This window comes from Augochlora pura, chromosome 10 (genome assembly GCF_028453695.1).
Source record: "Augochlora pura isolate Apur16 chromosome 10, APUR_v2.2.1, whole genome shotgun sequence".
NCBI classification, from domain to species: domain Eukaryota; kingdom Metazoa; phylum Arthropoda; class Insecta; order Hymenoptera; family Halictidae; genus Augochlora; species Augochlora pura.
Window position 1 is genome coordinate 28,857,324 of NC_135781.1, and position 13,114 is coordinate 28,870,437.

The 13,114-nt window shown below is 39.0% G+C and overlaps 4 protein-coding genes across 4 annotated transcripts; 1 reads left to right on the top strand and 3 right to left on the bottom strand.

Moving 5' to 3' along the window:
- Window positions 1-1,222: 1,222 nt before the first annotated feature.
- On the top strand, window positions 1,223-3,253 carry LOC144476090 (protein lethal(2)essential for life). Its single transcript, XM_078192684.1, has 3 exons — window positions 1,223-1,381; window positions 1,929-2,131; window positions 2,388-3,253. The coding sequence occupies exons 2-3, from the start codon at window positions 1,946-1,948 to the stop codon at window positions 2,724-2,726; spliced, it is 525 nt and encodes a 174-aa protein (XP_078048810.1). The 5' UTR covers window positions 1,223-1,381; window positions 1,929-1,945; the 3' UTR covers window positions 2,727-3,253.
- Window positions 3,254-3,264: 11 nt separating this feature from the next.
- On the bottom strand, window positions 3,265-6,714 carry LOC144476087 (uncharacterized). Its single transcript, XM_078192676.1, has 6 exons — window positions 6,535-6,714; window positions 5,816-6,066; window positions 4,977-5,299; window positions 4,661-4,904; window positions 3,874-4,154; window positions 3,265-3,683 (listed from the first exon to the last, which is right to left on the bottom strand). Exons 1-6 carry the CDS (start codon window positions 6,617-6,619, stop codon window positions 3,449-3,451), a joined length of 1,419 nt encoding a protein of 472 aa, XP_078048802.1. The 5' UTR covers window positions 6,620-6,714; the 3' UTR covers window positions 3,265-3,448.
- A 2,192-nt stretch (window positions 6,715-8,906) lies between these two features.
- Pasi2 (Protein pasi2) lies at window positions 8,907-10,939 on the bottom strand. The gene is made up of 5 exons (XM_078193372.1): window positions 10,803-10,939; window positions 10,325-10,716; window positions 10,123-10,252; window positions 9,705-10,036; window positions 8,907-9,585 (listed from the first exon to the last, which is right to left on the bottom strand). The coding sequence occupies exons 2-5, from the start codon at window positions 10,523-10,525 to the stop codon at window positions 9,484-9,486; spliced, it is 765 nt and encodes a 254-aa protein (XP_078049498.1). The 5' UTR covers window positions 10,526-10,716; window positions 10,803-10,939; the 3' UTR covers window positions 8,907-9,483.
- A 94-nt stretch (window positions 10,940-11,033) lies between these two features.
- On the bottom strand, window positions 11,034-13,030 carry LOC144476434 (formylglycine-generating enzyme). Its single transcript, XM_078193370.1, has 5 exons — window positions 12,906-13,030; window positions 12,238-12,831; window positions 11,567-11,734; window positions 11,312-11,498; window positions 11,034-11,240 (listed from the first exon to the last, which is right to left on the bottom strand). Exons 2-5 carry the CDS (start codon window positions 12,786-12,788, stop codon window positions 11,085-11,087), a joined length of 1,062 nt encoding a protein of 353 aa, XP_078049496.1. The 5' UTR covers window positions 12,789-12,831; window positions 12,906-13,030; the 3' UTR covers window positions 11,034-11,084.
- Window positions 13,031-13,114: the final 84 nt, after the last annotated feature.

Sequence of the window (13,114 nt, forward strand, 5' to 3'; positions counted from 1 at the left end):
TCATAGATAATATAACGTATAATATAGATATACTATTGTTATAGAAATATATGATTTTTCAAAACGTTTTATAAAGTTATAAAATAATTATTTTCACATACAACTTCAAATGTGATTTATAATTTGTTGAAGTTGTATAAAATTAGCGCGTTCGATGACGCATGCGTAAGAAAAACTGTAGCTTATCCTGTTTTATCGACTCTACGAGTAGTATAGTATACGGATTACTATGGAGAGGACGCTATCGTACAGTCGGACGTAGAAAGAGACGTATATACATACATCATATCGAAAACATATATGTATATTGTTCAGACAATAAACAAAGTAATCTTTGCATGGCAACAACATTCGAAATAGATGTCCACATAGGATATATGAAAATACGTTTATAATTGATAAGAATAAAGTACAAATTGGTCACATAATGTCTTGAATACCGTTGGCTTGTTTCAACCAATGCACGATTGTTCGCGATCAAAGATCGAATTATTCTTGCACACACGACAACACAGCTCACGTTCCTTCGTATCGAGTTTCAGTCTAGAAACATCTGTATTATTCGATTTCTTATTATACTTAGAAAAATCAACTACTGTCTCGACAAATGTCCCAGAATAAATTTATTCGTCATCGATTTACCGTGTCCGCCAGAAATTTATATTTAGAATGTCAAACAGTTTATTCCGTGCATGCATCATCGATCCTGAAATTACCTTAGCAGGAATAATTTCATTTATTCAGCAGAAATACCTACGACTTTTCGTTAATTATTTCAACATCGAGTATTTCAAATACTCTATGGAGTGTCGACTAACAAAGTCAAGCTAGAACATAATTTAGACTCTTTTCGTTCTTATTCTTCATTGCATATTCATTTCATGCTTTTAGCATAAGGTGTCGTTTGTATTCATCAATTATACAACCATTCCTGAAATACGATTTAGGAGATTACTACGACATAAAGAATCTTTTCTTATTCTAGCGGCGCATAGAAAAACATAGAAGAAACACAGATGGTTTGAAACGCTCCAACGGAAGGTTGAGGAAATTACTAGAACGAACGGGAAACATGGCCGATGATTCGTCGACTTAGAAGCAAGGATATAGAAGTGGGAGAATTTGCGACGGTATCACGAGACTATCTGAAATGTCAGTCTACTGCGCATGCACGGAACGAAGGCTCTCGAAAAAGGCGCGAAACCAAATATAAACACGATGACTCCCGGTGCTGCGCAGTCATTCAGAAAGTGCAACCCGAAGTGACAACTTCGCAGAGTCTTTCCGAGCGAGTTTCGAACGACATATTAAACAATCTACGAACGACCGAAAGCGATTTCATCTACCTGTGATTTGTGATTCGCAGCAAACGTTTTTGAAGGTACATCTGTGTTCCTCGTTTCGGTGTTTTGTGGACGTCGTTTACTTAACGTTGTACGATGTACTAACATACGTCGTTGTCCGTCAACAAACTGCTATAGTGTTAACTGTTCCACTATTAGTTAATTCGTTGGTTTAATCGGCGTTATAATTTTTTTGTTATCGTTGTCAGGATATAGTGAACGTGTTTACCTCGTCGAGTATTTGAAAACGTTTGTTGACGTTAGTTTTTTACCGGAGCAAATTGGTAGGAAGTTTCGCGGCCTATACCTGTGCTTCTAAAAATAGATACCAGAAACGCGTAAAAATAGTCGACTGTTATTACTTATGCGTCTTATTATCTTTCGCGATAAGTTCTGATGTTTTTAGCCCTATCTCGTTTCATTCGATTAGTTTGTCATGGTTCTAGTAGAACATTCTTGCATTTTCTTGTAACCTTCGAGACAGGAAATTTGTATAAGCTCTAGTTTGTATAATGATATTCGTAGAATATAAAGTGTACAAACAAACGGTAATTAGCATTCTATGAACTGCGTGTTTTTTTGTAGATCGAACATCATTTAAGATGGCGCTAGTATCGAGGAATCTTTTCCGCAATTGGTGGGAAGACATGGATCGTTATCATCGTGATCTCGAAGAGCATTTCAAACGCTTGAGCAGCAGGGACAATTTCTATGAATTACCACCAGTTCCGTCCTTCAACGAATATTTCCGACCATGGAGGGACATGATGCAAGACCTCGAGCGACAGGTATGTTACTAATCACTATCTTGAAGACTAGCATTCAGATAAAATTTAAATTTCGAATTGGCACTGCGCATGTCTGGAGAAAGTGTTTACATATCTGGCTGGACGCTAGACTCAGCTGTTACTTTAACAGCTGATGGACGTAAACTCTGCCTCTAAAGACATGTCGCTAAGGGCATAACTAAAAAAATAACTGCTCAGGCTTATTTTTCAAAGTTTCAAATTTTAGAGGATATTGACGATCTTCGTTGTTTTACAGATTGGCGGAACTACACAAACAGTCGAGAGAGATCAAGATAAATTCCAAGTAATCGTCGACGTGCAACAATTCGCCCCTGAAGAGATCGTCGTAAAAACAGACGACAAATGCATCACCATTGAAGGCAAGCACGAAGAGAAGAAGGACCAGCACGGCTACATATCGAGGCAGTTTGTACGTCGATACGAACTGCCGCAGGGCTACGACATCGGCCACGTTAGGCCAAGCTTATCATCCGATGGTGTCCTCACGATTACAGCTCCTAAGCTTGCTTTACCCGCACCTGGCGAAAGAATCGTACCCATTTCACGTACCAGCACACCAGCGATCCGAGCATAAATGATGTAAAGCGTCGATTCACCTATTCCTAGAACTTTCTATTGTTGAAATGTCCGTCAAACGTTCTCATTCAAAAATAGAAAATTTGCTTTTAGCAGGCAAAGAATTCGTATCTTTTAGTTGGATTCCGGTGAATCGAAAGTCGAAGAAAATTTTATGATTTTGTTCTCCAAATCTTTGGTCTTCTTACTATGTAATATCCTCATTAATAAAATGTCTATAGATAACTATTGTTATATTAGATATGTAAGAAAGATTTCAATATTTCAACTATCTGAAATGTGATTAATCTTGGCATTGTAACTAAAGTCTGATTAAAATGAATTTTATGTTTTGTACCGAAAAGTGTAGTGCGTAACTATTGTATAAGAACATGTTTTGTAACAGTATGATTTAGCATAACAAATAGAATGTATAATCTATTCAAATTTTATTACGAAAGTATTGTGTTCGACTGTAATTATGATATAATGTACGCGCTACTATGCTTTTTGTTAATTTTTTCAATAAATGTTAAATAATCAGAACACGGTTTTGTATTTCGTATAAGAACGATATATTTAAGAAGTGTCCACTTTGGTAAAATGTAAAAATATTTACAAAACATTCAATGCATACGTCGTGGGATACGCGTACGCACATTGAAGAATTATTGGCAGAATTCATTTATTATCTAACCATAAATAATCTAATCGTTAAATTGTACCCTATCTTTGGCAAATTTATGATGGTCCCCGATTCTCTTCGCTATCCGAGAACGGTTGCTCGTCTTGATCTTCAGGCGACAATGCCTCTTGTAGGAGAGTCTCTTCGGAAGGAACTAAGCCTTGAATGTACCTGGCCTGTTGTTCTATGTCCGGTATCTTGTCATGAATTAGTTTCTCGACGTCGACCTTATTCAGCTCAATCTGTAAGCGTTTCTTAAGGGGTTCCTCTATGGCGTCCATTATCTGATACCTGATACGGAAATTGTTCTGCTGTAAGGCTTGGTTTACACTTTAGCTATCGGATATCTGTTAGCCCTCACACGCTCTTCTTCACGCGCAAGAGTAGAAATACAATGAAATGCTACACCATCTATCGTTGAGGAGCGTGTGAGGGCCGGGGTTATCGAAGTTCGCAATTGCCATAATCAAGGGAATCGAACCTTAAAAGGTTTGGCAGTACGTTAATACCGGCTTCCATTAAGTAATCGATAGTTCCAGCTCCGTGGATCCTGGCTTGGATGTTGCCCAACTCGAGATTAAGTTCCTCGAGATTCGGCTTCTTCCGAGTGTCCAAGGGCTGGCTGAGTTTCAACTGAACTCTGAAGTACTGCACGATGAAGGACACTGTGCCTGCCCTCGTAAGGAACCCACCGACAAGGCCCACCTCCCAATGGGTTTTTCCTTCGATCTCCTGAGTCCCAACGTCGATCGTTGCATATACCTTTATAAGGAATGTCAAGACACGGTATTTTTAACGCCCACCGAATCGATGACATAACGCGGAAGATCGATTACGGATACAGATCAACAGCTGATTAACCGCTCGATGTATTTTCATTTACAATGCGCGCGACGTAATTAGATGATATAACTACGGTAATCGTTTGGCTGGCAACCTGCACTCGTAAGTGGGCGTATGATGCAATCGCGGAACGATGTCCAAAGATTAATAATCGGACTAAAGTGCACAGACGATTCAACAAATCTCGAAAGATTTTCTTTTTTTATCGCCTTGAATAATAGCAGACGGTTATGCATTACCATTCCTAAAATTCTTTATCCAACCTTCTTAAATATTATATCCTTGTAATAATTATCATTATTTTAAATCCGTTTCGCATGTCTAACAAAAATCGTTTCGGTCCTAGAATGATCGAGCTAATTATGAACAAGCGTAATTACTGTTTTCTTACAGTAAGATGTACTTAACACTGTAAGTGTACTCACTGTCCTGTTTTCCATGCTCAACGTGATGTTTCCCATTCTGTAGAAACTTGCCAAGCCAGTGATCCAGGTGTGCGACGACGTCATGGCGAATATCCCGTTCGTTTGGCTGTAATTTTTTACCTGGTACGGATCATACCCTAATTCAGATACTTGCCGGCGAGCCTCCGCGACAGCCATGTCGAACGGTGATATCGAGTTCGGGAAGTACTGGGGCAGCTGTGATATTTGCTTGTTGACTTCACCTCTGAAACGTTTTATCACTGTTCTATCGTATCTGGATGAAAGCCTACACTTTTCTAAACGATTCTGTTTTTACCGTATGTTAGTGTTGACCTCCTTCAATATGAAGGGCTTGATACTATCGAATATGAACGTCCCCACGGAATTGATGACACCTTGGAAGACAGAGCCTAGGAAGCCCAGGTTCTTAAAATCCATGTCAATCTTTTCGAAAGTCAAGTCCATGTCGATGTCTTGGGCTTGCAGCTTGCCATCGTTGCCGACCTCCAGTCTAGCAACACCTACGATATTCACCCCCGCTAATTCAACGGTGAAATCACCGGCTGATCGCGATAGCCACGACGACAATGTGTACAATCCACGGATATCCAATGTCCGGATGTTCAACGCAACGGAAACCTGCGAGAAGAAAATTTAACCGAGATTGAAAGGATTGCTGCCATTGTGGGGGCAACTCCACTTTATTAATTAAAAGCGTGTCGTTTTACGATCGACAAGTAGTTTGAATACAAATGAGTATTTTATAAAAAAGACTGCTTTTCCTTCGTGAATCAAACTCAGATCGTGCTGTCGTTTTTCTTTACTTCGAAGTTAAACCGTATGCGATCCAATTTTGGCAACCAGTCCCGGTTCGCCGAAATTGGATGACATTATGCTATTAGTCATCGTTGCAGTATACTGCCACTTCGACTAGGTCATGATTACGGTGTATATCTTGCAGAAGATAATAGACGAAAGGAATACGAATGCGATCTGACAACAAGATATACACTTCGGGGGAGTTAGTAGGACAGAACGGTGACTCTTTCCTCTCTACTAACCACCTCTCTTTACCTTTTTCTTCCTGTTATAGCAAAGATTGTTTACCCAGAGCTACGGATTAGAATGAGACATAATTTTGTGCCGGACACTCACTTGCATCAAAGCCAGCTCCGATTGTACGTTCACGATCCGAAATTTCGAAAGACCGTAAACGTTGATCTGCTTGAAGTCCATGGTGTACATGGAGAAGGAATGTTTCATATCCGGTACTGACATGGGGTCCGGTATCGGTGCTCCAGGTAGTCCCACCGGATCCTCTTGCTGATAATGCTTCAAGATCGCGCGAATATGATCCCCGAGTTGCTTTTCACCGCGTGCGATATCTGCTGCCGTGTCATTTTTGTCTACGAAACCGACACGTTAGTCCTCAATTGTGATAGAATTAGTTACTAATTTTTTGGAAACTGCGTACACATTTTTCGGATTACTAGCAGCTCGCGTAAAAATCTAATTTCTGAATCAACTTCTGTTTTTGTTGTATATAAAAGCTTTATATAATGTTGTATGTAAGGCTTCAAATTTTACAACGTGTGCAGTATCATTATCCTACGATTGTCTTTCAGGAATTTCTGACCGCTTAAATATCGAGGATTTATTGGAAATCGAATATTTAGTGCACGAAGAGTTCCAGTGATCGCGAACAACATCGTATTTCACGGAAATCGGCCTTTGATCTTGTCGATTGTGCAACGCGTGTAAATCGTCGCGCAGACGATCGATTTGTGCCATCCTGTGCCGATTGCACTTGGGGATCCGGCGACGGGTAGGAAAAGGATGTGACCGTCCGACGAAACGCCGTGGCTGTTACTCACCGATAGGTTTAACCGAGAGGCCGTCGCACCGGCAGCCGAGAACACAGCACAGGAGGATGATGAACAGTGGCATTTGGAGTTGCATTTCCGCTGGTTCGACGCGCGAAATATACCCCAGAATCGAACACGCCGAGGAATACCGATTAGTGTGACCTGTGGTAGATCAGGCAAACGCACGCATTCGACTGGTAGGCGCGTCAGTGAATTTAGTGGAACGATATCTCGTGGGTCATTGAAAGAGCGAGGGTCAACCGCTTTATCTGGCCCCCCCTCTTATTCTTGCGTTGTTTCCTCCGTAGCCTCCCCTTAATTCCGCACTACTTCAACGCCGTTCACATGCAGGCCGCACAACCGCGCTTGGCTAACGAAAGAACACCGTAAATAAGTGTACTTGTCTTGTCTTTTCGTCAACTTTTGTTCGGGACACGTCGGACCCACAGGAAATGCAATTGCGCGGAGGAACTGACAGGCATGTTTCACTTCCGCAGGACGCGTTCCTTTCGGTCGCCGATTTCTATTCGTGTGAGTTCTCTTCGCTTAATTAGCTATTGGGGAACATCGGCGGTTTGCTTCGATGATTCAACAAGGTAGGATTCAATCAAGAGTTTATTGTTACCATCCATGATCTTTCCCAGCTTCCGTGGGATGCGTTTGTTACCCCAGTTGCAACAGGCAATAACGTGCCGGAGCTTGCGTGTAGGTGTTAATGTGGGAACGCGTGTGTGGAACCCTGCTAGTGGAAAGTGAAACGTGCCCATTCTAGTAGGGCCTAGTGATAAATGGGACTGACGTCAGCTATCGATGATTTAACGCGTTAAATATAGATCAATGTGGGATAATCGTATCATTGTCTTTATATATTTCTGATGTTTATAATTTTTGCTTTCGGCGTTGTCATGTTTTGGGATCTTGTCGGCTGTACAGTTCTTTTCCGTTAAATAGAGCTTTTACAGAAATTAATATAGAATTCGCATGATCGTTGAATCCATTTTTTTCTTCATTATCGCTTCGATAATAAAGATTCGCTTATTAAAGATAATATCGCTTAAAATATGACATTTGAAGGTATACAAGAATATTCTGATGTTTTAGAAATATTTGAGAAAATGTTCTGCATCCTGTTCTTGTCATAACAATTACTTATTGTTGTAAATATAGGATTGAACATTTGTTACGGCTGCAGGTGATTCTTATAGAGTCCGCAATAAATAAAATGTCCCGGCAATTAATGGCTTGAAATTGATGTTTTTGGTCTCAATGCCATCGTATTAATATACATAGAAACAAATGTAGCAAATGTAATTACTGTGTGAAAAGAAGTATGGCAAAATAATATTAATAAAAATAATGATGATAATAATAAATTTTAGTTCAAAATGTTTGTATACGTGAGGTCATAGGTCCGTCTGATCCTGAACGCGGGGCTGCGCGTGAACGAATCGACTTTTATATGTCTTTAAATGTAATAATTGGAGGAAATAAAAAATTCTGGCATTATAGAAATGTTCAGGAGAGTATCCTGCATTTATATTATGTATAAAAAAAGTTTCTTTATTATTGCAAATAACAAGACAGATGATTCTTACCTCTTTTGTAATAAAATACAATGGAGAATCCGGCACGAATCATCTGACTCTGAAAATATAAAAATAGCGCCATAAGATGTAGTGGCAAAACGCTCAAACTGTTCAACAATTTAATTCCCCTTTTCTCCGCTAGATAACGACACTGGTTCATTTCATTAAAATATAAAAATGGCGCCATTACACGTTGTGGCAAAACTCCCAAACTGTTCGCCAAAATTATCTATAGGTAATAATTTTGAAGCAATAATTTTTATCCTCAGAATAGTAGGTAACTATTGAATTTATGTGATAATCCTTTTGTTTTCGATCCTATCTTTTGAAGTTGGTTATTCTCGATTCATTTCTAACATCCATTAAATCTCAACAATCAATTTTTAATGACCCTTGCATAAATATTTTAGTTATGCAATATGTCCAGTTTCTCTTTGAGATTTTGAATAATGAAAAATGTGTCTTGCCATTGCGTTATATATAGTAACTGGCACTTTTGGGATACTGTGGCACATATTCATAGCAATCGGTATATTCTTGCTAGCGATACTTGGACATACAGGAAAATATATATCCTATTTAATGACATACTCGGAAGAAACTACTGCCAATTCTAACACTCGCCAAATCGAAGGATAAACCACCTGAATGTAAAGTGCACCTGTGATATAAATGTTTCAAACATATTCATATGACTATGTTGAAATATCAACACGTTACTCCAATATGTTCGGCCTGTTGTATCACTTCGAATGACATTAATGAAATGAAAAAATTAGATTACGAAAATGCATACGGATAAGCAGATTTATTCAATAAAAAAAGATATAATAAAAATCATTATATTATGTATACAAGAATTAACTATATAATAATAACCTAATAATTATATAATATCTGTCTCTCTACAATATCTTAATCTTTACAACAGAGATACACCGTTTGCCATTACTTTCGTCATATGACATTAATCGTGTAAAACATGATCACGCCTCAACTTACTTTGGACGGACTTCAATAAAAATGGACGGATTGAATTGGATGCGCGTCGCGCTAAGGCAGTATCATAATAGTAGCGAATACGCCGCGCTTTGCGTGGCATGTTCTTCATTGATATCGCTTTAAATGACAAAGTCATCTTCACGTCGGATTGTTACCTTTTAACATGGCAATAACCGACAGCTGCCATACTGACAGCTGAAACTAGGGAAGCGAGCAGCTTAAGTCACGTTACTTCGGTCTGTACATTACAGGACCATATCGTGTCAATATTACTCTTGGTACGTTTTAGTTTGCGCTTAAACTCCTACTCCCGCAACGAATATCTAAGAGTCTTTTCCGTAGATAAATAATAAGGGAAAAATTTTTCCATTTAATTTGCGGGCATTGTTGATACCGCACTATGAGGTGTTGTTGGTCGAGAACCAGCAATGGACTGAGTGGTAGATGCGTTCAGCGATTGCATGGTACCAATCTGAAAATTAAAATTTACTATATAGTTTTTTCATCAAAGTGTAAAAAGTAACAGTACATATGAAAGACATTAAATTAATTCAGATCGTAATATAGGAGAAAATATGACAAGAAACTTACTCTCAAATGTGCAAGATCTTCCAGCCTTGTGAGATCACTCAACTCAATGTACAAAGAGTACACAATTAACCATCCGTAGATGGAGATACAAGTAAATATAGACCACAAAAGGCACATCATTATGTTGTAAGCAAATATCATGTCATTTACGGTACTGAAGAATACAAAAGCAAACAATCTAAAAGTACTGAATGCGGCAAAGCTGTACAGCCACGGCACCATCTTCTTCTCATATTCCTTTCGCAAAGCAGTTATTAATATTAAGGATGTTGCAAAAACAACTATCCCACCAAGCATAGAGAACAGAGCGAACACAACAAGAGTATTGCGAACTGGAATGAGACGAAAGATAAATTTATTGTACATTTATACCTTATTGCTTACTTCATGAAATGTTTGAATTATATACTATTCTTACCATGTTGATTGCCCACATATACAAATTCATACGATATCATGTAGTATCCATAATGCGTTGAACCTGGTGCAGCTTGAGATAAACAATAAAGGTCAAATATTGCTGTACAGACAGTGAAAATGGCTAAAACCTGAAAGAAAGCATTTATTAATGCAGATTCATTTGCAAATGATTATTAATAATCATGGAATGTAATACATACCAATGAAAAGATTCCAGTAAACAAAGCACCTCTTTGGATGTCGAGGACATAAGCATGAGTTAATATTGGTTTTTGATACCATGGCGTTGTTTTGACACTACGCACTGATCGCGAAGATCTTAAATTTGCACTGCTACGCGTGGTAACATGCGAGTATACTGAAGGCGTGCCCATGCTTGGAGATTTCTTTCCGTAATTCATTCTTTTAATACGTCAACAATACACCTCGCCTAAGTATGACGAGTATCTTGGAAATTGTTTCGAGCTCGTTGTTAATTTCTTTCAGAGCTCTATCGTGTTTCTGTTCTCCTACACGTTTGATTTATTAATCTATGTTACACCATGTAGTGCGTTGCAGGTTCAATCAAAACTTCGAAACGTATTTGAGTCACCTGCGTCGAAACAGGTTAAGTTGCAAATAGTGTCATGAAAATTTTGATCCAACGTTCTACTTTGTGACGATATAGAGATCACTCACTGTAAAAATACACAGAATTTGTACTACAAGTATTTGTTCCACGAAAAAGTTTGACCCATTTCACTACAAACGTAAACATAAAGTTGCATCTACACATACCGATGCCTGTAGTTGATCATGAGCCGACGCCCGACTGTTTGAATTGAACCGAGACATACCGATAATTGTCGAACATGCCCGAAGCGTCTAATGTTCACAAATAGGGCAATATCAAGGAAACAAAATACACAGTTTAAAAGACACACGTACAAAATTTATTTCGAGAAAACATTTCCATAAAAATCAGGCTGACAGAGCACATCTAAAGCCAAGATTTCCAGCTGAAGAATCAGGAGTGTTTTGACTTCTGGCGGCACACCTGTACCTAAAACAGTAAGTCTCGTGACAAAGGTAGGATCCACCTTTCTTTACTTTGTCTGTTCCATCAGGTGGTCCTGTCTAGAAATACATTTTCAGAATAAATATCGTCAGTTATAAAGTAGAAGCGAAAATTGCGAATTAAAACATACAGGATTCGTAGACCCGCCCCTTTTCGCGGCATCGATCGTCATCCAATCAGACGTCCACTCCCACACGTTTCCTATCACGTTGCGCAAGCCATATTTGTTTGGCGGGAATTCTGTAACTGGCGCAGTACCCAAATATCCATCTTCCATCGTATTATCATTTGGAAATTCGCCCTGCCAGGTGTTTGCTCTAAAATTCATCGAGACTTTCATCGCAAATTCTCAAAGCTTTAACTTTTAATTGCTCGTTCAATTTACCTGTGTTTACCATTCGGAACAAACTTATTGCCCCACGGATATAATCTATCAGAAAGCCCGCCACGACAGGCCACTTCCCATTCCGCTTCCGTAGGTAATCTTTTTCCTAGCCATTTACAATACGCGACAGCATCGTTCCATGATACGTGTACAACGGGATGATCCATCCTGTCTGGATCGTTCGATTTAATCCGTTGCTATTATGAACACAGAATATACAGAGGCAAAACTTTGATACATATTTTTACTGTTCACAATTCTGAATTAGGTGACCTTGACAATTTATATACAATCTGCGTTGCTGCTTTTTTAAATTAATATGTCTGCGCATGAAGAATTAGCTGCTTCGGAAAGAGCGGGAACATTTGAAACATAATATGGTGGAATACAATTTTTAACAAATATAAATAATCATGAAGGATTAAAATGAATTTTATATGTATCTCGAATAGCTATACACAGATATTCCTATAAGATATTATTATTTGTAAAACTTAGTTCGTTGTTCGGAATTATGTTTATAAGTAATCACTGATCACGATGCATGAATTTGCGTACGCATGCGCACTGAAAATTAGTTCTCAAAAATCACTGTAGTTTCGCCTCTGTGACGTTCTGTGTTTCTAAAACGAAATCTCGAATGTTTTGAAAATGACAAGGCGATTACGTACCTACTGGTTAAATCCGAATCAGGACCCTCCGGATGCTTCCAAGTGGCGTTTTTAATCTGTAACCACCATGGGGCTCGAGCCACAGCAGCCGGCGTATTCGCTCTTACCTCTTCTGTCAACAGACCTCCGAACACGAACGAGTCGCCAAATGATTCGGATTCCGTTAAGTAGCCGGTCGCATCAACGAATGCTGCGAACTCCGCGTTACTTACTTCCAGCTCGTCTATGTAAAAGGTATCAAGATGTACTTTTCGTTTTGGTGATTCGCCTTCAGCAACAAAGACCGGTTCGTCTGTTCCAATCGCAAAGGTTGCTGCAACTATTTTGGCCATATTTCTCAAGCGATCGGAGCTTTCTTTGGAATATAATTGTTTTGGATCGTTTTCCACAGTGCAATAATCTTGCGTATCTTTCGATTGTTTCGATTGTCTGCTCGTTCCCTGACCGCAGTGAGACTTTTGTCCGACTGAATGATCATTTTCGAAGCATCCCGCTATTTGGTACAACGCAAGGAACATGCCTGCGCGAACTAGCAACCTTGTTGACGGCATTTTCAAAGTTGATTGCGACGAAATTGCTAACTTCCCCCTACAGCTAGAAAATCTTCTTGTAGAAAAAAGAGACGGTAGTCTAAAGTCGATCTTCGACGTCACAAGCAGTCAACGAACCTGAATTCGAAAGTAAATACAGTCAAAAACCAACCGTCGCGTCACTCTTCATTTTCGTGATAGACGATAACCAACGATAACTAACCAATCTTCCATTAAATGAATGGAAACGAATTGACAGAGATACTAACGCCATCTGACAGCGCAGCAATGTTTTAGCACTGAAATAAAGATCATAGATGTTCGGTGTAAAGAAATTTTTTGTATAC

Bases quoted from the DNA above. Each gene is read 5' to 3' on its own strand.
- LOC144476090 (XM_078192684.1), top strand. From the start codon at position 1,946: ATGGCGCTAGTATCGAGGAATCTTTTCCGCAATTGGTGGGAAGACATG. The intron at 2,132-2,387 runs GTATGTTACTAA...GTTGTTTTACAG, and splicing joins TGCAAGACCTCGAGCGACAG to ATTGGCGGAACTACACAAAC.
- LOC144476087 (XM_078192676.1), bottom strand. From the start codon at position 6,619: ATGCAACTCCAAATGCCACTGTTCATCATCCTCCTGTGCTGTGTTCTC. The intron at 6,067-6,534 runs GTGAGTAACAGC...TCGGTTTCGTAG, and splicing joins CCTCTCGGTTAAACCTATCG to ACAAAAATGACACGGCAGCA. The intron at 4,905-4,976 runs GTAAAAACAGAA...AAAACGTTTCAG, and splicing joins GAGGTCAACACTAACATACG to AGGTGAAGTCAACAAGCAAA.
- Pasi2 (XM_078193372.1), bottom strand. From the start codon at position 10,525: ATGAATTACGGAAAGAAATCTCCAAGCATGGGCACGCCTTCAGTATAC. The intron at 10,037-10,122 runs GTAAGAATAGTA...GTCTCATTCCAG, and splicing joins ATATGTGGGCAATCAACATG to TTCGCAATACTCTTGTTGTG. The intron at 9,586-9,704 runs GTAAGTTTCTTG...TTTAATTTTCAG, and splicing joins AAGATCTTGCACATTTGAGA to ATTGGTACCATGCAATCGCT.
- LOC144476434 (XM_078193370.1), bottom strand. From the start codon at position 12,788: ATGCCGTCAACAAGGTTGCTAGTTCGCGCAGGCATGTTCCTTGCGTTG. The intron at 11,499-11,566 runs GTAAATTGAACG...GATGAATTTTAG, and splicing joins GTTCCGAATGGTAAACACAG to AGCAAACACCTGGCAGGGCG. The intron at 11,241-11,311 runs GTATGTTTTAAT...ATGTATTTCTAG, and splicing joins GGGGCGGGTCTACGAATCCT to ACAGGACCACCTGATGGAAC.